The 25269-nt window shown below is 36.1% G+C and overlaps 1 protein-coding gene across 4 annotated transcripts in view; it reads right to left on the bottom strand.

Moving 5' to 3' along the window:
• Myo9a (myosin IXA) overlaps window positions 1-25269 on the bottom strand; it is a 186638-nt gene that overhangs the window by 17654 nt on the left and 143715 nt on the right. For all 4 annotated transcript variants that reach the window (XM_029543622.1, XM_021207762.2, XM_029543623.1 and 1 more), the window contains 12 exons: window positions 24640-24782; window positions 19556-19779; window positions 19030-19146; window positions 18114-18302; window positions 16017-16064; window positions 10314-10425; window positions 7809-7870; window positions 4710-4902; window positions 3326-3454; window positions 2503-2608; window positions 1237-1368; window positions 527-650 (listed from right to left, as the gene is read on the bottom strand). In XM_029543622.1, the coding sequence (XP_029399482.1) occupies window positions 527-650; window positions 1237-1368; window positions 2503-2608; window positions 3326-3454; window positions 4710-4902; window positions 7809-7870; window positions 10314-10425; window positions 16017-16064; window positions 18114-18302; window positions 19030-19146; window positions 19556-19779; window positions 24640-24782 (1579 nt within the window). The remainder of the gene's footprint in view (window positions 1-526; window positions 651-1236; window positions 1369-2502; window positions 2609-3325; window positions 3455-4709; window positions 4903-7808; window positions 7871-10313; window positions 10426-16016; window positions 16065-18113; window positions 18303-19029; window positions 19147-19555; window positions 19780-24639; window positions 24783-25269) is intronic.

The following is a 25269-nucleotide window of genomic DNA, read 5'->3' as shown; positions in this document are numbered from 1 at the left end:
ATGAAAAAAAAAATATATCACTTGGTAGGCTCATCTCAGAACCCAACAACAAATCCTAAGTAAAATCTTTATTTGATCATAGAAGACTCTTAAATGGAATTCTGCTACTGTATGAATCAAACGCTTTAGTTCACATTAAACTCCAAATGATTAAGTTCTCTACTATCAGGAATCTTGGAAGGACCACCAAAATGATATAGCTCAGAATAGAAAAAGATAATGGAAGGATGTAGAGAAAAAGTTAAGATAAAGTTAAGTTTTTATGTCATGGATGGGTAAGGTAAGCAGGGAAGACTATAAGCCACCAATGTTTTATTCAAAATATTTTAAAGTTCTGCACATTAAATATACTCTGTACACATAGCTAAAATAATTTAAAGATCATCAGATATTCATAGCAGCTGTAATCCTTCTGAAAAGTTCCTCTGTGCATAACCCATATATGTCACAAACACATACTTAAAAAGAAGTCACAAGAAGCCTCCCTCTACGACCTTTTCACTGTGCTCCATATTCTGCATCTTACCATTGATCTACGAATCAGTGATAGTCTGGTCTTTGCTTTATTTTCAGCAAATTCCAGGCTACTGATGTCTTTGAGACGAGCCTTATATTTATTCATTTGTTCTACCACTATCAGCTCCACACATCTGAAATAGGAAGGAAAAAAAAAAAAAACTGTTACAAGCAGAAGTAAATCAAATGAAGTGTTGTATCTCTAGACTACTTTGTAACTAAGTGTCCTAGACAGTTTGGGATGAAGGAAGCATCCTTTATTTTATGAGCTCTGAGAAAATTCAGAATGGTGGTTGACAACTGTGTGTGCATTTTAGAAACCAACTGAAAATAATTACAAATCCTAACATTCAGGCTATAATCCCAGATCAATTAATAAATCAATTAATGAATCTGGGGGAAGGACTCAAGCCCTTACATTTTCCAAAAGTTCGTGCTGCAGTCAGATTGAGAAAAAACAGAAATTAAAGAAAAAAGTTGAGGGTGAAATATGGGAATACTGAACTATTACAACCAAATAGACTAGATGAGAGAGAGAGAGAACTTGACAAAACAGAAATCCATTTAAAAACTTTAGTCCTAAATTGAAACAAGTCTTAGAATAACCAATAATCTGCTTAAATGCACTGGAACTTGTGAAGTCATTTACTGTGTTTCATATTTGGATAAAATGGACTACATCAACTAAGGTCCTATAGAGATGAATGGGGCTGGCCTTACGTGGTAGTCTTACTGATATCTTGTACACTTTGTAGTGGGTCAGTAGTGTCAGGGCAACGGAGAATGCAAGGTGCAAACACAATGGCCAAAGCATTAGCAGACATTCGATTAGTGTCTTCCTGTAGAGCAATCCTAAGGAATAAAGCAAAACCAACACAAGTGAAAAGAGGATAAAATAATATAAAAGTAGAAAGAGAGGACAATATGCTATCAACCCCATAGTACTGCATAGATAACCACCTAAGCTTAAGACACTGTAGACTTCCCTAGAGTTAGCCCTTTACCTGGAAAATGGACTTTTACTACTCTCTAAAATAGTCTGGGCCACAGGTCAACGTACAGCCTATTAAGAGACATTTATAACCTGCTGCTTAATCCCAACATCAAAACATGTCTGCAAATGCAGAGTTGTGTGTTTTCTTTTTCCTAATTTTTAAAAAATGATGTATGTGCATTGGTGTTTTGCCTGCATGTATGTCTGTGTGACACTGTCAGATCCCCTGGAACTGGAGTTACAGATAGCTGTGACCTACTGTGTGGGGACCTGGAATTGAATCCATGTTCTCTGGAAGAACAGCCAATGCCAACCATCTCTCTAGCCCTTAGAATAGATATTTTAAGGCATTTGCAAACATACCCCACATCTGACCAGAAAGAGGATTGTAGTCCCAACCACTAAAAAAAAGCACTTGTAGGGAAAGATATCTATTCCTGAAGCCTCTAGTCAGTCAATTCCTGAGTATAATCTGAACCCAGTTCTCATGAAGTAGGTTATGTTCAGAGACAAAAACTCTTCTAGTTCAAATGTCAAAATGGCTGTTACTTGGTGCCACCATGAGGTGTGAACTGCTATATGCATTACTCTAACAGTACTCAATTTAGCAGATTTCTGCTTGAAGGAATCTTAACATTCCCCTCCCCATTTACAGCAGAAAGGGGTTTCACTGGAGGTGAGAGGTGTTGTTTTGTAAGCATAGTAAAGATCAAACCAAGGGCTTTGTACATGCTAGGTAAGTATTCCACTGCTAAACTACATTCCTAGACAAGGCACTGTCTTTATAGATTCAAGTTCTTCATTTAAATGGAATCCTGACCACAACCCCCCAAAAGACATATTGGGATAGGCATGCTGGTATATGCCTTTAATCCCAGCACTTGAGAAGTAGAGGCAGAAAGATATCTATGAGTTTAAGTCCAGACTGGTCTAGATAGTGAGTTCAAAGACAGCCAGAGATACATAGTGAGAACCTGTCTTGAATAAGTTACCTAACTAGATGAAAGATAAGGCGTTCCAGTGTATTGAGATGAGTTCGGGAGAGCTGATCAATTACAGAGTACACACCACGGATTGTCTCCTTTCTTTCCTGAAGGCCTAAGAAAAATGGTAAAAAATAGCAAATTATACTGAATATCCCTGTTACATGCTATTTTTCCTTCCTGGATGGAAACTCTACAGCAGAGAATGATGGCTCCAGCTTGGGGAGGCAGAACCATGGTTCTAAGCTATTGGCTCCATGTATCTGAATTCCCAAAGTTGAGTTTGTTCCTCAACAGCCCTTGATGATAGCAAGGACACAGGTGTTCTAGTATTTTAGTTGTTATGTGACAGACTAGTTTCTCATTAAAATTAACCAACTGTTCTATGTAATTATAAATCCTTAGGTCCTAAATACCTCTACACAAACTTTTACCAATATACTACACAGCCAAAGCACAGAGCCCATCTGGTAGAAAACAAACAAGACAGTTAGCTTCCAACACATTTCTTGCTTAGATTTACAACTGAATGAATGTTTTGACCTACCCTAAAATCTCCCACTTGATATTTTACTGTTTTGATACCCACATCTTTCAGTTACTTACAAGAAGCAACAAAGTGGATTATTCAGAAACTTTTAGAAAAGTCTACAAAAAAGTCAACATTTGAATAGGTAATAATACACTGGCAGTTTTGTATTGACTGTCAGAAGCTTAATTTAGGACCCATAAAGGCTAATCTACAACAGGAGGACTTAATAAGGAACACAACACATGGCATGGCTTTATCAAGTATAGGCCTTTCCTTTAAATCCAAGAAGCTTGTACTTACCCATAGCTCGAAGGAATTCTTCATAGAGTTCAAAAGTCATGAGTGGATTGGGCAAATCACGAAGCCATTGTTTGAATACACTTGCAATGACATGTATGTTATAGTCATCTAGGTTTACACTTTCAGCATCTATTTAGAGACAAGAGTTAGGTAACAAAGCAAACATGCAAAAGATTTAAGCAGTGCACTTCACAAAATAAACCTACTAAAAGAAGCCTTCATACTTCTTAATTAAACAATGTATACTTTCTACAATTTCATTCCATGCTTAGAATTGCCACTTCTAACCATGAAGGAATAGTTTTGGTGTCTGTGTTTGTGAACACAAATGTAAAAGATCACGTTTCATGAAGGATCAAACTGCTGCAGAATTGTCTATTTGCTTGCGTTTGGTTTTTGTCCCTGTCTTGTCGATTGGACTATGTATCACACTCTCGAGTACCAATGCTTCAGAAGTCTAAAGGGAATAAATGCAAGGCTGACTTTAGGTCATTCTTACAGATGAAAAGGCAGGAAAATGTGATGGAAACTTCTATATCCTATTTTGATGTTGCACAGTTCAAGAGTGAACCAAACCTGAAAAATGCTCCAAACTATTGTACACAAAGTTCTCTCAGTCAGAATTTATCAAGTTTTATCAGGAATTTCTTGTTATTTTCATAATAATTCATTTCTCACTGACGGTGAGAAAAACCACTGGAGTTCTTAGTCAAACAAAGACAACTTGTTTGGTTTTAAAAGAACTATTTTCTTCTACAATGATAAAGAATATATTTGGTTAATGAAACCAAAGGCAAGCCCTTGTATGTACTCTGGGACTAAGCTGTACACTTGTAACCAAGTCCTCAATGTACACGGGCACCAGGGATATCTACAACAAAGAATCCTGTCTGTGGTCGGGACACTGAAGACTAACAGGCAGCACTTTAAAGTATGGATTCAGAGAACACAGGATTAAATTGTTGTCATTGGTTGGTGATAAGCAGTTAGATGAATTCCTTTGTCAGTCTGATTCCTTACCTGTAAATGCAGATAAATGATGTCTCTAAGTTCTCAAAACTGTTTCTGAGAATCTTTGTTATCTTGCATCAACATTCTATTAATTTCCTTGAACCTACATTTTCTTCCCCATAAATTAAGGATATCAGGACCTAATTAGTCTGTTAAATAGATTAAGATCTTTTTCAAGTAACTAAACAATACTTTCTATAATTGATACTGTTGATACATGTTTGATAAATTTACTAAATACAGTCAAAGACGCAAAAATGGCAAAGAAGTACCCCCAAAATGTCTGGCCCTATATTTACAGAAGCAGTATATAAAACTGAAATAACTTTTAAAATAAAAGTATTACATCTTGATTCAGGGCATACTATCTTACCTGTATCTAGACCTTGTCGAAGCTCCTTGATTTTATTAGTTGAACCAGACTTTCTGTAAATACCTTCAGTATAAAGTCCATGCATTTCAATATAGTTTATGAGCTTCTCTACCACTAAAGGAACAGCTCGGTCTTCACTAGTCAAACGGGACAGCTCAACCCCAAATTGCCGAGATGACAGCTCTGGATCATACTAAATGAAAGACAAATTTTGTTTCTAAAATGCATTCATATACTATAGAACTGCTTGTCTAAACTACTCTAAAAGTATCAAGACTAGTCTCCCCATATGGATTTTCTCCCCCTTTAACACAACCTTTACTGACATCTCCCTTACTATTCTCAGACATTTTCAGTTGGCTAGCTAGTATAGACACAAGTGAAGTACATGCAGTGTTGATGATACTTAAGGCCTTGAATTGATTTTGATTTCTTATCTAAATCGATACATTTGTCATTATGATCTAGGTACCAGGGAAACAAAAGTAAGAGAGGGCATTTCCCCTAAAACTAATGCTAAGATACTACATTAGCATGTAGAAATAAGTAAAATGACAGATTTGCTAGGTAATTATAAAAACTCGGATTATAAAACAGGAAAGTCTGGGCTGGGCAGTAGCTCGGTTGGCAGAGTACTGGCTTAGCTTGCTTGCAGCCTTATGTTTGATCCCCAGCACTTGAGAGAAAGAAGCAGGAGAATCAGAAGTTCCGACTCATCCTAGGCTATACAGAGTTCCAGGCCAGTCTGAGATAAATGAGACCCTATCTCATAAAAACCAAACCCAAATTAAAACCAACCACCCAAAACCACCACCACCACCACCAACAACAAAATAGCAACTGAGGACCTCAAAAAAGATCTGATGTTAGGAAGCAGATGTTATCTAAGAACACAAGAGGGGCTGAGGAAACATAGAGCCATGCAATCTGTGATACTAAGTCATTTGGTATGGCTAAACTAAGAATGAATGAAAAGCTAGGTAAAGGCTATCAAGTGCACTTGGACTTTATTCTGACAGCTAAGAGACACTACTGGAGAATTTTAAACTGCCACAAGAGTCGGTTTTCTGTTATCGTCCATCTATACATTTTGAGAATTAACTCCCAATTTAATTTGAAGGATGTTAAACTAGTATCAAATAACATCTCTAATACTACTACTAGGCAGAATATTTAGAACATTTAAAGGATGCATATTAAATGTTGGTACTTTTACTACATCAACTTGGCTAAACTTTTGCAATAAACTACTATATTCTACTTAGTTTCTAAGAATATATGGCATGGTAACACCTGGTATGGAGTAAATAATAATTTATTAAAGAAAAAATATAATAATGATTACTGAAATGATTTAAGCAAAAATACACATTAACCACAAGTTTTGCTATTAATACGATACATGCATCATACATACTTAGCCTTAACATATTAAAAGATGATCTTCCTATAGCATCAAAAGTTAATAGCTAAAAACTGTGAAAGAAAAACTAGAAAATAGTTGAGGCTACTAAACAACAACTTGGAAGTGTAGCCAGGTTTGAACCCAAGTTACCTGAAACAAACATGCACCAAAACTCTACATATTCTTGGGGCTTGCAAGAGAGCACAGGGGAAAGGCACTTGCTAAATTGAACCTGAGTTGAACTAGGACTGGCGCGTGCAAATTGTTCTCTGACTTCCTCATGTATGTAACATGTGAAACAGGCTATATCCATCCACAGTAAGTAATGTAAAAAACAAACCAAAAAAACCCACCATAATCTAATTAAGGACCACCTCAAAGCTAACTGGTAGATTTGTTAAGCTCAATCTATCAATGATTCACTCCCATTCATAGGTTGTATTTCTTGACATGGCTCTCACTGAGAGTCTGGAGAACTGATTTCTCTTTCATTACTAATCTTAAAATTTAAAATTCTCTTTTCTCTCCTAAGCACGGAGACTATGGAAAATCCTATTCTAATTAGCTTCTTAGCCATCTATGTTAAATAGCTTGGAAGTTTAAAAAAAAAAAAAAAAGTCCTGAAATGAAATATTTCTAAATTTAGGCTTATTCCTCTAATGAACAAACAAACCACAGTGGTTCAAATCTTGACAGTATGGAACTCTTTCCCGCCATCCATAGTTCTAAGAGATTGCTGAAACTTCAATCATCTTCTCTGACTTTAGTATGTAAGATCTATACACAGAATACTGTTTGGTGGTGGTTTTCTTTTTTAGGGTCTATTGCTTTGATAAAAGACCATGACCAAAGAAACTAGTGGGGAAAGGGTTTATTTTGTCTAAACTTCCACATCACAGTCCACAATCAAAGGGAGTTATGGCAAGAACTCCAGGCAGGATCTGAGGCAGAAGTAATGGAGAAACACTGCTGACTGGCTTGCTTCTCTCATGGCTTCCTCAGCCTGCTTTCTTACAAAACTCAGGAGACTACCTGCCCAGGGTTAGCTGCACCCAAGGTGAGCTGGGCCTTCCCATTATCAGTCACTAACAATTTTTAAAAATAGTCTGGCATGGTGGCTCATGCTTTTAATCCTGGCATGCCAGAGGCAGAGGCAGGTGGATCCTGTGAGTTCAAAGCAGGTCTGGTCTATACTATGAGTTCTAAGACAGCCAGTGATACATAATAGAAAGACCCTGCCTCAAAAAGCCAAAACCAAAACCATCAAAAAGGTTGTTTCCTTGAAGATACATGTTTAGTACTTTTTAGACTTAAATACACAAATACAACTAGGTATTTGAAAATACCAGTTCTTTTAGCATATGCTGTTGTTCATGGTTAAATGTTAATAGTGAACATTAAAGAAAATTCCTCAGAAGAATTTATGAATGCTTAACTTATCAACTTAGCAGCTTACATAAAGTCAAGATTAAAGGTTTCAAGAAAATTAATTCAGTTACATCCACACATCTCCATACATGTATACTGGATTGTGACATAAAACATACTTCTCAATGTTATTTGAGGTCATGAAGTTTGAAAACCACTGTATTATAAAGCTACTAAAGAAGCCCCAACTACTTACTGTACGAAAAAAAATTTGCAGACACACCATGTACTACTAAGGTACTAAGGGGCAGTAAGTAATGCCTTACCTTCTTAGAACACTTGGCTGTGGTTTTTAGGCAGCACTTCTTATGGCAAGCGTACTTACACACTGGAAAACAGGTTAAGCATACAGCAATTTTAGTGTACAAATCAATGGCAAGAACTTACCTAGTTCACAATGTAGTTTTTTTGAGGCTGTCTCTGCTTTAAGGTAATTAAACACATTTTGTTCTATGCTAACCACTGTTAAGGGAAATGATGTGGAAAACTTGCCTAACATTTTCAGTCAGTGTCAATGAACAAGCTTTCTCTTCTTTCTAGGATGCCTGTTATGCTACTGCACTCATGTCTCCTACCCACACACTCGATTCCAACAGGTTATTTATCTATCTTTATAGTTTGATTCACAAAGTAGTATGTATGTCCTCCCAGGTGCTCTAAAACTTGTTAAAGTCCCAGAAATCCCAATCAAGAATTATAACTATAGGCAAAGAAGGGATTATTGTCAAGAAATGCTTACAGAAATAAACTGAAATTGGCAGTAAATTGGAAAAAATAGAAGATGGCTTATTTATTATCCCTGAAGGACCAAAATAGAATTCTTAGAGAAAATAATATAAGCAGAGTATTAGTTATAGTAGGGAACATAAGGTTAAAAAAAGTTCAGAGCAAAAATAATTTTTAGGCTTGGGGGGCAAAGGTAGGTATATCTCTCAGAGATTGAGACCAGCCAGGACTACATACAGACAAAACAACAACAGACAAACTTCTTAGAGTGCCCAGTAACAAGGTACCCAGACAGATGGTGAGAACAAGACATCTGCACAGAGGGATGCTGAGAACAAGGTGACTTCTGTCATTCTGCTCTACCAGTTCTTGCAAACTAACAAAAATATTCTTTCTTAAACTTCTAATCTTTTATGTTTTCAAAGCTAGATCAAGTAGTAGAGGCCATGCTATTATAATGGTGAGATCATACAGTCATAAAAAACAATTCTTTAAGAAATCAATCTAAATCTACATTGGCCATAAAAAAAAAGCAGATTCTCTAAATCAGTGGTTCTCAACCTGTGGTTCTCAACCCTTTGGGGTTTGCATATCAGATATTTACAGTACAATTCCTAACAGTAGCAAAATTAGTTATGAAGTAGCAACAAAAATCATTTTGTGGTTGGGGATCACCATAACATGAACTATATTAAAGGGTCACAGCATTAGGAAGGTTGAGAACCACTGCTTAGCCTAAAACCAGTGTTTGAATTAGGTACATTTCAGATTATTTCCCATTATCAATATTATAATTTTTAAGACCACTGATAAGAAAATGAAAGGAAGTCCTTGCTTCATTCAAATTTGAATCTGAAATCTTCACAGGATCACTATTTAAATGTTTATTCACCATCTAGTGGCACCATTTTGGGAAGCCCGTTGAATCCTTACACAGTGGAAACTCACTGGTTGAAGTAGGTCACTAGAGGTGTGTGCATTTGAAGGTACATCTTGCCCCTCATGTGGGTCAGAATCTTTGCTTTTTGGTTTGCCTCTACCACAGCCCACTCTGCATGAAGGACTAAAATCTCTGAAGACATGAGACAAAACAAATGTTTCTTTCCTTAAGTCACTTCTATCAGACACTGTGGTCACACCAACACAAAATTAATACAGAGAAGTGGGGTTGTTGTCTTGACTAAACTTGACAAAGTCATTTTAAGCCTTTGAAACTGATTTGGGAGAGGGCTATGGAAAAGTATGGAACTTCAGGGTAGAAAAGCCCAAGTCCTGGAGTGCTGCAAACAGACCTTGATGGGATATTGTGGAAGGAGGCTGGAAAGCCAGACTGCTAATAAAGACGGAGAGAGGGGAGAGCCAGGCTCATATGTTCTACGTATAAACAATGAACCTATAGAGAGTTGAACTAGAGGTCATTTATATTTTTGGCAAAAAATTATCTACATTAAACTAGGTTCTGAAAATCTGAGTGAGGCTGAATTAAAGGGCTAAGTAATATGGTGGAAGAAATTTCAAAAAAACACAGCATTCATGTTGTAGTGTGGTTATTGCTGGCTACATTTAGCAAATTTTATAATGATAACTTGAAAATGAAATTAAATACATATTCAGTTTGGTCAGGCAAGGGACAAATAGGTATGGACAAAAAGACCTTGGTTGCTATAGAGTTTTAGCACCATTACAAAGAAGATGGTAAATTTGCACTGGAACCATAGGGAGGGATCCTTGAAGACATTTCAGGCAGTCATGACAGCCTGCCCAGAGCAAGTTCCAGGGTGGCATAAACCTGCAATTCATTTGAAAGACTGCATTAAAACAAGGGTATAAATCATTGTGTTAAACTCATAAAGGGTTAACTAGCAAAGTGTTTTCCAAAATTCAGCTGCTCAAGCACTAAGAAGTAGTGCAATTATAGCTCAAGAGAGCTTAACTATTATTCTAAGTGGGTATAGAACTTATCATGTTCATGGTATGAGTTTTGCAGACAAGTGAACACAAGAGAGGATAATGAAAGCTTTCCCTCAAAGATGTCTAATACTTACATTTGCAAACAGAGGCTCTGTCCATTATCCATATCAAGGAAGAACAGTATTCACAGTATGTAGGGATGCTATACTGGGTGGCCTTAAAGATGTGGCCATTGTGCTCTTCCACCTGAATGAAGAAATTTCACTATTTAAACTATAGCCAATGAAGTAAATGCTTCCCTAAGATGGCGGGTAAATGGGAAGTCCTCCAAGACTTCACTGGGTATCTATACAAGGTAGAGAATTATGATCCTCCAAGAAATAATGAAAATAAAATACAGTCTGTCCTAAATTTAACTAAGAATGTAGATATTATCAGTTTCAAAAACAATGCAATTCAATAAGTGTATGATGGCTGTCTATGACTCACTTGCAAGGTAAATTGAAAGCAGCAGTTCGGGGCTGGTGAGATGGCTCAGCGGTTAAGAGCACCGACTGCTCTTCCAAAGGTCCTGAGTTCAAATCCCAGCAACCACATGGTGGCTCACAACCATCCGTAACGAATCTGATGCCCTCTTACAGAGTGTCTGAAGTCAGCAACAGTGTACACACATATAATAAATAAATAAATCTTTAAAAAAAAAAAAAAAAAAAAAGAAAGCAGCAGTTCTAAAATGTTGATTTTCACTTCCAGGAATGTTTTACATTATTGAAAATCAACCATGACCTGAAAAGGCTTCTGTTTTTATAAGTTATACCTATTGCTATTTAGAAATTAAAGCTGAAAAATATGCACATTAGGTATTAACATAAATAATAATTATTATGTTTTTTTCTTTCTCCTAATCAACTTTTTTGCTTACTATTAAAAAAAATGGTTTGTGACATTATCAATACATAGATATCTTTGTTTATTTGTCTGAGACAGGGCCTCACTATGTAGCCCTGGTTGACTTGGAAACCCCTGTGTAGACCATGCTGACCTTGAACTTTTTCTATGTCACCCAAGTGCTAGGATTAAAGGCCACCCCCCATGCCTGGTGTATCCTTGTTTTTGTTTGAACTCTTACTGTTCTTGCTGCTTTCCTTCCACTGAACTAGTTCCTTGTCTTGCTTTCACAACATACATAACCCTCTCTTTTTACTCCCAATTTTGAACTTAATTCTCACAATTCAGGGCCTACTTTCATGTTGTACCTATATAGTTACACATATAAAAATTTACATCTATAGGCTACATGAGATAAAACCTATGATACTGGTTTCAGACCCACTTATTTCACTTAGTATGGCAGTTTCATCCATCTGACTGCAAGTGTCATGAATCCATTCTTTTCAATCATATAAAATTTCATGATGTATATGTAGCATTTTCTTTACCATTAGTGTCTGTTTGTTGAACAAGTAACTGACTTCATATCTTAAAATTGTGAATCATTATAACCAAAGATGGACAAGTATCTCTGTGGTATGCCAGATTAAATCTTTTGATTATACACCCAAAACAGGCACAGCCAGATTACATGTTGTAGTGATTTGAAAACGTACAGCCCCCACAGACTCATGTGTTTGAATGCTTGCCCAAAACAAATGACACTTATTAGTAGGTGTGGCCCTGTTGGAGGAAGTATGTCACTCTGGAGGCCGGCTTTGAGATATCCTATGTTCAAGCTATGCCCAGTGTGGCACAGTCTCTTTCTGCTGTCTGTGGATCAAGACATAGAACTCTTAGCTTCTCCAATACCAGGTCTGCCTGCAGACCACTGTTCCCTGCCATGAAGATAATGGACTAAACCTCTGAAACTTTAAGCCAGCCCCAATTAAATGTTTTTCTTTATAAGAGTTGCCATGGTCATGGTGTCTCTTCATAGCAATTAAACCCAAACAAAACATAGCTAGCTCCTTTTGAGGAACTACCATACTGATTTTCATCATGGCTGTACCAGTTTACATTTCCACAAGAAGTGTACAAGGGGTCCTCCTCTTTGCACATATCCTCACTTAATGACAATCATTCAAAATGGGTTGATATAGAATCTCAAAGTAGTTTTAATCTGTATTTCCCTAATGACTAAGGGTGTTGAATATTTTTCATGTGTTAACCTTTTTAATTCTTTCTTTTTTTGTTGTTGTTGTTGAGAAATTTCAGTTGACTATTAATTTGAAAATATCTTGTCTTGGATTTTAGTTTTTGAAATAATTTACTGAGTGACATATCAAGATGTATAGTTGGCAGGTCCCCCTTTGTCTTCATTTATGATTTTTTTTGTGAGTGTGTTGGATAGCTTTTGAGTTTTGTGCAACTCCATTTTTAAAATCTTTTTTTTAAATGCCAATGTAATCAATTTTAATAAACTAAATAAAAATTGTTTGAATCTTTGTTTTTATAATATTGCTAATGAAATGCATTAAATTGATAATAATTATTTCTATAACTATATATAGTATCATGAACTCAAAAATTATTCAGGATAAAGTTTTGGTTAAATATTTTCATCACATTTTTTAATGTGTATTCTTTTTCTTCCTTTTTAAAAAAAACTTATTAGATATTTTATTTATTTACATTTCAAATATCCCCTTTCCTGGTTTCCCCTCCAGAAACCCCCTATCCCATCCTCCCTCCCCCTGTTTTTATGAGGGTGCTCACTCACCTACCTACCCACTCCCGCCTCCTTACCCTGGCAGGGATTATTTCCTGTGCTATGAGTCACTGTTAGAATATCCTTCCTATGCTTGTAATCTTGAAGTGTTTACCTATGATTTCTTCTAGCAGCTTCATAGTTTCAGATTTTATATTAAGGTCTCCGATCCATTTTGAACTGATCTCTGTACGAGGCAACAGACATTAATATTGATCTTCTATGGACCTAACACATCTATTTTGTATTGGTCCTACGTTAGTTTTGTTTCTGTGGCTCTGGAGCTCCGTTTGAGCCCAAGTATTGCAATACCTCAGCACTGTTTTTTCATCTTAGAATTGTTCTGGCTTTTGAGGTGTATTTTGTGTGTCCAATCAAATTTTAGTCTTTTTTTTTTTTTTCCTAGTTCTAAAAAGAAGTCATTAGAATTCTGAAGTAAACTGCATTTAATGTGTAGATGTGTTTTGGTAATACAGTCTTATTTTCAAAATGTTAACTCTATCAATCCATAAACATGGGAGATCTTTTTCCATGTTCAAGTATCTTCCTCCTTGATAAGGTCTTTGTTGTGTTGTTGTTTTGTTTTTTTAGGTTTTTTTTTAAAGCTAATAAGAGTAGGATGGACTTTTTTTTTTAGCAAGTTCATTACTGGTAATAAAAACTATTTTATGGGGGCTGGTGAGATGGCTCAGTGGGTAAGAGCACCCGACTGCTCTTCCGAAGGTCCCGAGTTCAAATCCCAGCAACCACATGGTGGCTTACAACCATCTGGAACAAGATCTGACGCCCTCTTCTGGCGTGTCTGAAGACAGCTACAGTGTACTTACATATAATAAATAAATCTTTAAAACAAAACAAAACAAAAAACAAAAACTATTTTATGTTAATACATATAGCAGGAACTTTTGGTAGAGGTTTTTAGGGTTTTGTGAGTATAGAATCATGTTGGGATAATCTGACTTTTTTTTTTTTTTTAAATTTGTATTCCTTTTATTTTTATCCCCTTGTCTTACTGCTCTAAGATTTTGAATACTGCATGGAATAAGAGTAGAAAATAGGCATGATTGTTTTGTTCCTGGTTTTAGAGGAAATGCTTTCAGGGTTTTTCCCTATTTAATATAATGTTGGTGCTCAATTGATCATAGTTTCCAATTATCATGTTGAAGTATCTTTTGTTTCCAGTTTCTTTAAGGCTTTTATCATGAAGGGGTATTGAATTCTACCAAAGACCTTTTCTGTATCTACTGATGCAATCTAATCTGGGTCCTTAAATATATTTAGGAATTTTATTACACTTACTGATTTGCATATGCCAAACTCCTTGTATCTGTTCATGGTGCATTGTCTTACAAAGTCCTCAAATTCTCTTTCCAAGTGTTTTATTGAGAATTTTTGTTTCTGTGTTCATCAAGAACACTGATTGATCAACACCTTCACTCTTGTTGTGTCCTTGTGTGGTTTTATTGTCAGGGTGATACTAGTTCCAAAGGTTTCATCAAAAATTGAACAGTGTGTCCATCTGCTCTTCAATTTTACTTTATTGAAAGATTGTTTCTTAAATTAGCTACAAAGCAGTAGCTTACAAATGTGTGTGTGTGTGTGTGTGTGTGTGTGTGTGTGTGTGTGTGTATTTCCTGATTGATATTCTGACTGGGGTAATATGGAGTATCTGAGTAGTTATAGTATACATTCTCCTGATGGCTAAGGATGTTGATGCTTTCAACAATATCTATTGCTCATTTGAATTTCTTCTGAGAACTAGAACACTTTTTGTCTGGGATATTTGTTTTCTTGCAACACAGAAACTTTTCTTTTTTTTTTTTAGCTTTATTTATTTATTATATGTAATTACTCTGTAGCTGTCTTCAGACACTCCAGAAGAGGGAGTCAGATCTTGTTACAGATGTTTAAGGATGGTTATGAGCCACCATATGGTTGCTGGGATTTGAACTCGGGACCTTTGGAAGAGCAGTCCGGTGCTCTTACCCACTGAGCCATCTCACCAGCCCCACAGAAACTTTTCAATTTCACAAGATTCTGTCAATTGCTGATCTTATTTTTTTTTTTCTATGCAAAGTCCTTACACATGCCCACATCTTGAAGTGTTGTCTCAACTTTATTCTCGAGAAGTATCAGGCCTAAAGCTAAGGTCTTTGATTCATCCGGAGATGACCTTTATGTAGACAGAGATAAGAATATAGTTTCATTCTTCACATGTAGCATGCCAGATTTCTCAGCACCATTGTAATATATTAAGGTTATAACTAAATCAGGAAAAACAACTTAAAAATAAGTAAATGATGAATATCCCATCGATGAAGTATAAATAACTATCAGACACATGAAAAAAATGTTAAACATCATTAGACATGAGGGGAATACAAATTAAAATCACAATAGGATTACACAACCAAAAGAATGTCTTCAACAAAAAGATACACAGTAACATAGGATGGTAAAAGTGTTGAGATTAGAACTCTATCAGCATTGTAGGTAGCATTTCTTATTTGGAAAACATGTTAGCAGACTCTGAAATTTTAGCTAAAGTTAAAACCATATGATCCAAAATTATACCTTGAAGATTATTGTACAAAAAACAAATCATATCATATATCCATAAACCAGTTCCAAATCCCACCAAACAGTAAATAAATTGTGAAGGAAAAGGTTAGGGCTACAACTCAGTGATAGCATAATTACCTAGCATGGCCAAGGTCCTCAGCCATATCCACAAAGTGATATGTAATTCTACTGAATACTCAATGTAGCTGACTACTGATAGATACAACATTATGGATGAATCTCAAGAACATCATGGTAAGAAACCATAGGCAAAACCAAGGAATTATACAATTCCATTTTCATGAGATGTTGACAAAGAGCTAAACCATAGAAATAGTAATAAACACATTAGAAACAGTTATTTACACCATTTTGAGAAATTCCATTTTAGAAAACTACTTTGAAAGTATGTGTTCATGAGATTTCAGATCCACTGTCATTCTAACTTTGTTAAAGGCATGTGAGTATGCCCTAGGATCTGGTAAACTTACTACTAAATCTATCCATGGGAACAAAAGATCTGCTTCAACCTACTGAGCTAGAAAGAAAGTATTATACCAATGGTGTAACTTACCAAATCAGTTTCCTTTTTCCTCCTTTTCTTTCTTTCTGTTTTAAGCACCTGAAAGAAGGTAAGGAGAAACATAAATTAAGATTACAAAGACTGGGGCTGGAGAGATAGATGGCTTAGTGGTTAAGAACACCAATTGCTCTTCCAAAGGTCCTGAGTTCAAATCCCAGCAACCACATGGTGGCTCACAACCATCTGTAACAAGATCTGATACCATCTTCTGGAGTGTCTGAAGAAAGCTACAGTGTACTTACATGTAATAAATAAATATTTTAAGAAGAAAAAAAGAGCCGGGTGTGGTGGCGCACGCCTTTAATCCCAGCACTTGGGAGGCAGAGGCAGGTGGATTTCTGAGTTCAAGGCCAGCCTGGTCTACAGAGTTCCAGGACAGCCAAGGCTACACAGAGAAACCCTGTCTCAAAAAACCAACTTAAAAAAAAAAAAAAAAAAAAGATTACAAAGACTAACATATTCTCTTTTTTGAAAATGTTTGAACAGCTTCAACAGATAATAAAAAGTTCTTTATTTTTCAAGAGGAACTGTGCAGAGCTGAAGTAAATCTGAGAAAATAGTTTAAGTTTAGTAAAATGAAGTGCTAATAAAGTCAGAAGAATGGATGAACTTTTTAGAGACTGATTACCTTTTAAATGTCAGTTCTAAATGGAACACCATAATTAGACATTTTAAGCATTATTCAAATTATGGTCAACTATAAAGGTTTGCTATATACTACAGACATAAAGGGGGGCCACTTGGAACATGGAAAAACTCCATAGACAGATGGCATCTCCTGATGACACAGAACAGAACAGCCCAAACCTACCCTTTAATAAGCATCAATTTGTAAGCAGCAGTATAAATCTAGTAAGAATCATCTGCATAAAACACAAGCCTGATACCTACAACATAACTTGTTTACTTAAAAATGATTTGAAATGGTTTAAAATTTTAATTCATCAGCTATAAGTAATAATTCTCAGCTGTTAACCAAAAAGTTAAGCATAATCAATACTAAGACATTCTTGAACAAATAATAAGGCGTTACATCTGTAGTAATGAAAACAAATAAACTGATATCCTTGTTTAGATAGCTGTCTCAGATACACATTTTTGTTTAGTTTTTTTTTTTTTTTTTAGTTAGAATTTCTCTATATAAAACAGGCTGTCTTTAACCACTCTATCCTCCTGTCTTTAGTCTCCAGATTGATGCGATTAAAAGTATGTGCCTCCACACTCAAGTTAAAAGTATATATTGTTTTCCAGGCTGGCCTCAAACTCATTGTGTTGCCAAGGATGAGCCTGAACTGATCATTCTGCCTCTACTTCCAGAGTGCTGGGAAGATGATGTGCACCACCACATTTTATATGGTACTCAGATCTGGGCTTCAGTGAGCTATGTTCCTAACTCCTACCTAAATACAAAATGTTTGATAGATTTAAAGCAAAATTTAATTAAAATATCAAGCAGTATAATTCCCAGCTCTTAACCAAAAAGTGAAGGTTAAGATTGCTGATGTTCATATTTCCCTGAAAGCCCATTTTTCCCAAAAACTAATTCAAGAGAGATCTAATTTGTAGGTTCTTAAGTAAAAGCTAAGTGATATATAATTCATTTGACCTTTAACCATTATTTTTCAGAAGTCAATTTATATATTAATCTCCATTAAAACTGGAAGTATAATATTGAGGGCACACTATTATGTTTTAATTGTGAAGGACATGTCCAATGAAGCAAGTTCAGAAAAAAAATACATGGAAAAATTATTAGAACAGAGTTTAGAGGATCTAAATTAATGATAAATTGGTATGGTCTCTGTGATATTTTCCTGAAATAGACTGTTTTAACTCTCAGTCGCAGTCTAGGCTGGTGTTGAACTATGACCCTCCTACTACATCCTGTACATTATTTTGACTACTGGAATGTATCACCATGAACAGCATAATCAAAAATACATTGTAAAGATGTAGAAAAGTCAAAATGAAACCTACTTTGCATGAGCAAAATATACTAATACTAATTTAAAAGAAATGTTTCCTAAACAGATTCCTTACAAAGAATTCATAGTTTATTTAGTACTTCTGTAATTCTAACTCAATTACCTTTGGGGCTGTGCTCTCCAAAGTCTTGAATTCATTCATGTATTCATCTAAAAACACCTTAAAAGTGTTAACCCAAACTCTCACTGGAGATTCATTCCAATCACGTTGCTCCAATCTCATGGTCTTTTCCAGAATCTGTTCAAATAGCGCATACAGGTCTTTATAGCGGATGCTTTTCCCATCATCCATCTAATGAGAAGAAAAAAAGTGTTAAGTTTTATGGAAATATTCTTTTTAAAAAAGATTTATTTATTTATTATTATATGTAAGTACACTGTAGCTGTCTTCAGACACTCCAGAAGAGGGCATCAGATCTCATTACGGATGGTTGTGAGCCACCATGTGGTTGCTGGGATTTGAACTCAGGACCTTCAGAAGAGCAGTCATTGCTCTTAACCACTGAGCCATCTCACCAGCCCCCGGAAATATTCTTTAAAGACTAATTCAACTTGTACTGGGGAATATAGATGACAATCTTTTTTCTTTAGCTTTTTTTTTTTTTTTAGTTTTTCGAGACAGGGTTTCTCTGTATAGCCTTGGCCGTCCTGGAACTCACTTTGTAGACCAGGCTGGCCTCAAACTCAAAAATCTGTCTGCCTCTGCCTCCTGAATGCTGGGATTAAAGGCATGAGACATCTTAATATAGCTTATAATGAGCCAACTCAGCATTTGCAAAATCCCATCATAGTATAAGCCATCTTAATATAGCTTATAATGAGCCAACTCAAGGCATTATCTAGCATTTGCAAAATCCCATCATAGTATAAAGTATAGGCAGGATAAACCTATTAAGTATCAGTAAAAGACCTAACAGTTAAAGTAATACAATAATTAAGTCCTAAAAAATGTTCCCTTTATAGATTATTAAAACTACAAACCATGTTGTACTCTATCTCCTAACATGGCCTAAGCTTACCGCCAATGCAGATGAGTAAGAGCTGAAGATATTCTGCCGAAATTCTTTCAAAGCTTTTTTAAATACAACATCCACTAATGTATCCTTCTTGCTGTCTTCATTATCTAGGTCATTCATCTAGGGAACAACCACAGAAAAGGTTGTTATATACAATTACTCATCAAAAAGATACAAATGCAATGGCTGAAAAGTCTCTTAAGCAATGAGTATTCTAAAAGTACAAGCCACTGGACATTACAGGACCTAAGAAAAAGATAGTGCACTTTATCACATCTAATTTCTCCTCTAACAATTTGACACTACTATTGACAGAATAGCTACAACTGTGCAATCTGCCTCACCTTCATATTGGACACTTAGGAAATCACAGAGGTGGCTAAAATCCTGTCTCACTCTGAGCTCACTATATGAGCTTTTGATAACAAACCCATTGCTTGAGTTACTGAAAAAGTTTTAGCATATCTTATTGTAACAGCATATCCTATAATAAATATTCTTTAGTCAAATCTCAGCAAGCAGACTGTACCTTTTTCAGAAGGAACTCATCCATACTTTTTAAATCCCTGGCACTTGCTATGATTTGGACAGAGTCATTTTGCCAGTGTGTAGAGTCCCAGGCCACACTGCTGATTTTTACACCTCTCTTGCGCTTTGCCTTTGGAGAAGGTTCCTTATTCTCTTTGAACTCTTTTCGACAACTCCCAGGCAGTTCTGGACTCAAAGGAGGTGTTGGGTGGTACTGAGTTAACTCTACAATTCAAAATAGGGTAAGGAATAAGTAAAAAGATATACTTAGTAAAAAAATATTGAAAATCTCCATCATTATTGTAAAAGCCTCAGTCCCAAAGATGAACAAGAAGAATAAGCAACAAACTAGCAATATTATATACTGTTTATTTAGTTGCAACTTTGTTACACTTGTTTGAAAGAATGTCCAGGTATATGTAAGTCTTACCAACCAAAAAGGAGAATTTGATAAGTACAGTTTTTACTGTAGTGTACAACCATAAACATATCAGTGATATTGTCTGTTGATAGTTAACAACTTGTTAGGGAGTCAGGTAGCTCACCTGGCTTTGGTCTAATATTTTATTATTTTATTTAGTGTTTTCTAATACATACTCCTTATAACTGTTTTAATTCTCATAGAATTTGGGGAGTAAACAGGTAGTATATATTACAGAGAAAAGTACAAAGTTTTATATTTGTTCACACTAGAGAATAAAATTCTATGTAAACCATTAAAATTTAAAACAGAACTAGATTAGACTTGCAAAGCCCTATCTGAAGCATGAGAAGAATACTGATATAAACTGACTTCATTTTAACTTACTAATTAGTTACTTTATTTTACAAAGTCATTATCCTTCTTAGAATTTTATTCAATAAATTGTAATCTCAGTTTAGCATTAAAAACAAAGGCTACCTTACTAGATTTTTATTCAAACATAAATAAAAAGCCATAATCCTAATTTTTATGAAGGTCCTTATAAAATGTCATCTGCTTAACATGTGTATATTTTCAAGTAATGAACCTTATCACTCTTTTTTGGAAATTATATTAGACTATAATTACTAAAAATGATAAATTTAGAATGATCATTGTCAATTTGAGAGGATATTAAGAAAATGAACACTTGAGTAATACAATGGGGATCATTAAGTTTTTCCAATCTCACAGTTAGATTAGGGTTAGATAACCACAGAATTTTTTTTTTTTTTTTTTTTTTTTTTTTTTTTTTTTTTTTTTTTTTTTTTTTTTTTTTTTTTTTTTTTTTTTTTTTTTTTTTTGGTTTTTCGAGACAGGGTTTCTCTGTATAGCTCTGGCTGTCCTGGAACTCACTTGGTAGACCAGGCTGGCCTCGAACTCAGAAATCCGCCTGCCTCTGCCTCCCGAGTGCTGGGATTAAAGGCCTGCGCCACCAGGCCCGGCAGAATTTTTTTTTTTATCTGTAGCAGTTGGTTAGTTGACAAGAACAAAGCTACAATATACAAATTGAAGGGTTAATTTCATCTCTACCATTTTTTCAAGTGCTCATTGCTTCTCTTGAGTAGTCTCAAATTTGTTACTGCTACATTTTAAAAGTTAAAAGAATTGCTACCTTATGAAATACAAGACATTAATGTACAGTAGATGTGACAGTTGATATTGTGAACTTGACAGGATCTAAAATAACTTTGAGACAATCTCTGAGCATGACTGGGAGGGATTACTGAGATTAGGTTGAGGAGGAGGGCCACTATTAAATTAAATATAGGTAGTTAACATTCCATGAGCTAGGGTCCCAGACAGCACTAAAAGGGAACTGGACAGGTAATGTATATTACAGAGAAAACCGCCACATTTTTTTTTTTAATTTCTTCACACTAGTGTATAAAATTCTATGCAGACCATTACAGTTCAGAAACAAATTAGACATGCAAAGCCCTGAAACTATAAACCAAAATAATCTCTCCATTTAAAAATTGCATGGATAAAGTATTTTGCATAGCAATGAGGAAGGTAACTAACAAAGTAAAAATAGTTGATGTGCATTACAGTGGCTCAGATGGAAACTCTGCACCAAGCATGGTAGCTCATGCACAAAATCAGCACTCATGAAGCCATGACAGGATTGTCTCAAATTCAAGGCCAGTTTGGGATACAGTATAAGACTTTATTTTAAGAAAGGGAGGGAGGGAGGGAGGGAGGGAAAGAAATAAGTCAGGAGAGCTAGCCCTGTCACCTCACTGGCTGTAGTACTCAGGAGAACAGGCCCTGCACCTTGCCTGTGCAACACAGTGGAGCTGGCCCTGGTGGTGAAGGTTCATTCTGGTGAGCCAGCCCTGAGGGTGTGAGGCAGGAGAATTGTCCCAGTCCCTCATAAACTGCAGCACTTGGGTGAGTGGACCCAACACCTTGACTGGGTGGCACAGTGGAGCTGGATCTGGAGATGTGGGTATGGCTGAACAGGCCCTGAGAACATAAGAGCAGGAGAGCTGACCCTGCCTCCTGATGATCACAGCACTGGGTGGCCTAGCAAGAGCAGTGCTGGAGAGCTCGTCCGGGCAGTGTGAATAAAGGAGAGCCAACACCCTGACCAGCTCAGCTACCACCCAGGCCCAGATACTGGGTTCTTGAGTTGGCCCACCTTAAAAACTATACCATCTACACATGGATAGGATGTGTAAAAGGGCCAGTACTGCTGATCTAAAGCTGCAGATCTCCATGTCACACAGCAACAACAGGGTAACCAGGAGGAGTCTGGGTGATGATCCAATATATATTGATGGTGTCACAGAAGCCACAGACCATAAAGCAAAGAAATGACTCACTGCAATGAACATTTGCAAATGAAGATGTGTGGACAGAGGGATATAATGTAGGACACACTGTGACACACTACAGCATCCATGATGAGATATTGTCTATGCTTTTGTTCATTTGTTTACATGCTTTTTTTATTTTGAGTTGGGGGAAGGTTGCAAGGGCAAATGGCAGATATGAGGGGATGGAGAGATGAGCGAGACTGGGATGGGTGATATGAAACTCACAAAGAATCAATAAAAATTAAAAAAGAAAGTTCCAAGACAGCCGAAGCTACAGAGAGACCTTACCTTAAAACAAACAAAGGAACCCCCCCCCCCAAAAAAAAAAAACCCAAAACAGACAATAATAAAAACCAATATCAAGTCTGGAGTTTAAATGCTTGAACTCAAATCCAAATCTTAGGTCTTCTTCTTTCAGTATGTGTAAACAGATAACTTCTTATACTTTGGTGTTCTCACCTAAATACCATGAATAATAATTGTACTAACACCAGAAAAATTGTTCTTAAAAATCAATAGGCTTAATATATATAACATATTTATTATGGTTTTACATAGCACTCAATAATGAGCTAATGTTATGAATTACTATGAATATTATATATTTATTAAATAAATGAATCAAGGCCAAATCCTTACAATTTAGAAAAAGACTTCATAGAATGAATTGGGTAGAGTACCTGCTGTTTCTATTTTGTGGAATAGTTTGAGGAGAATTGGAATTAGGTCTTCTTTGAAGGTCTGATAGAACTCTGCACTAAACCCATCTGGTCCTGGGCTTTTTTTGGTTGGGAACCTATTAATGACTGGTTCTCTTTCTTTAGGAGGTTATGGATCTATTCAGATGGTTTACCTGATCCTGTTTTAACTTTGGCACCTGGTACCTGCCTAGAAAATTGTCCATTGCATCCAGATTTTCCAATCTTGTTGAGTATAAGATTTTTTTCAAAGTTCCATGGTTTCAGTTGTTATGTCTCCCTTTTCATTTCTGATTTTGTTAATTAGGATACTGTCCCTGTGCCCTCTAGTTAGTCTGGCTAAGGGTTTATCTATCTTGCTGATTTTCTCAAAGAACCAACTCCTGGTTTGGGTTGATTCTTTGAATATTTCTTTTTGTTTCCACTTGGTTGATTTCAGCCTTAAGTTTGATTATTTCCTGCTATCTACTCCTCTTGGGTGAAATTGCTTCCTTTTGTTCTAGAGCTTTTAGGTGTTCTGTCAAGCTGCTAATGTATGCTCTCTCTAGTTTCTTTTTGGGGGCACTCAAAGCTATGAGTTTTCCTCTTAGGAATGCTTTCATTAGAACAATAAATTTATGAAATTCTTAGGCAAATGGATGGATTTAGAGGATATCATCCTGAGTGAGGTAACCCAATCACAAAAGAATTCAAATGATATGCACTCACTGATAAGTGGATATTAGCCCAGAAACTTAGAATACTCAAGATACAATTTGCAAAACACATGAAACTTAAGAAGGAAGACCAAAGTGTGGATACTTCATTCCTCCTTAGAATGGGGAACAAAATACCCATGAAGGGAGTTACAGAGACAAAGTTTGGAGCTGAGACGGAAGGAAAGATCATCCAGAGACTGCCCCACCTGGAGATCCATCTCATAAACAGCCACCAAGCCCAGACACTATTGCATATGTCAACAAAATTTTGCTGACAGGACCCTGATATAGATGTCTCTTGTGAGGCTATGCCAGTGCCTGGCAAATACAGAAGTGGATGTTCACAGTCATCTATTGGATGGAACACAGGGCCCCCAATGGAGAAGCTAGAGAAAGTACCCAAGGAGCTGAAGGGGTCTACAACCCTATAGGAGGAAAAACAATATGAACTAACCAGTACCCCCAGAGTTCATGTCTCTAGCTGCATATGTAGCAGAAGATGGTTTAGTCGACCATCAATGGGAAGAAAGGCCCTTGTTCTTGCAAAGATTATATGCCCCAGTACAGGGGAATGCCAGGGACAGGAAGCAGGAGTGGGTGGGTTGGGGAGCAGGGTTGGGGGAGGTTATAGGGGACTTTCAGGATAGCATTTGAAATGTGAATGAAGAAAATATCTAATAAAAAAAATACTAGCCCAAGATTCATCATCACTGAAGTGCTTATATATCACTGATCTATGCTTCACTGTTCTTTATTACATGTTCTTGGAGCATCTCATACCAATCCTAGTCCTATCTTATGAAAATATCATTCCAACTGGAGTGTCATTCAGAAGAAGAGAGGCACAGTATACTTTCAGAATGAGTAACAGAAATTAAGAAGTTCCACCCTTTGTCCATTTTTACCATCAGAAAATGGATGAGCAGGTGTCACATCTGAGCCAGGAAAGAGTGATGAGACCTCCGACTGGGGAGCAGGTTTTACTCTAGTTGTCTTCTTCTCTCCTTGTTTCCCTTTGGCCCAGAATCTCATCTTTGCTCTCTGGGGTCTGTTTTTAAAACAAAATAAAGATGAGATGGAAATCAGATATCACTGTAATACTTGTTATCCTCCTTCAAGCTTTTACATACTTTTTAAGTAGTTTTCTATTTTAACTCTGGTGTGTATTTGGGGGCAGGACACAAGCTGGACACATGCTAGGCAATACTCTACTTCGGAGCCACACTCTCAACTCATCTTGAATATAAAATAAAAAACTCTGAAATTTTAAATCTTTTGATAAAGCAGGCTCAAAGCAATGTAACAAAGATTCTAGCTTAAGCTTACTGATGGCAAACTGCCATCATTTCTTTTTTATATCTCACATGTAAGTTACAATAAAGAAAACTTTGCTTATGGTTTTACACCACTTCCTATCCATTCTCTTGCTTCCTGCTTGCTGTTAAAGATATGAGTAAGAACTTTTCTTTCTTTTTTTTTTTTTTTTTTTTTTTAGTTTTTGTTCACCATTGCCACAGGCCATAGATATTTTGCAT

The sequence above is a fragment of the Mus pahari genome, chromosome 10 (assembly GCF_900095145.1).
Source record: "Mus pahari chromosome 10, PAHARI_EIJ_v1.1, whole genome shotgun sequence".
NCBI lineage: Eukaryota > Metazoa > Chordata > Mammalia > Rodentia > Muridae > Mus > Mus pahari.
The sequence above is the reverse complement of the archived record's forward strand: the minus strand, read 5'-3'. Positions and strand labels throughout refer to the sequence as shown.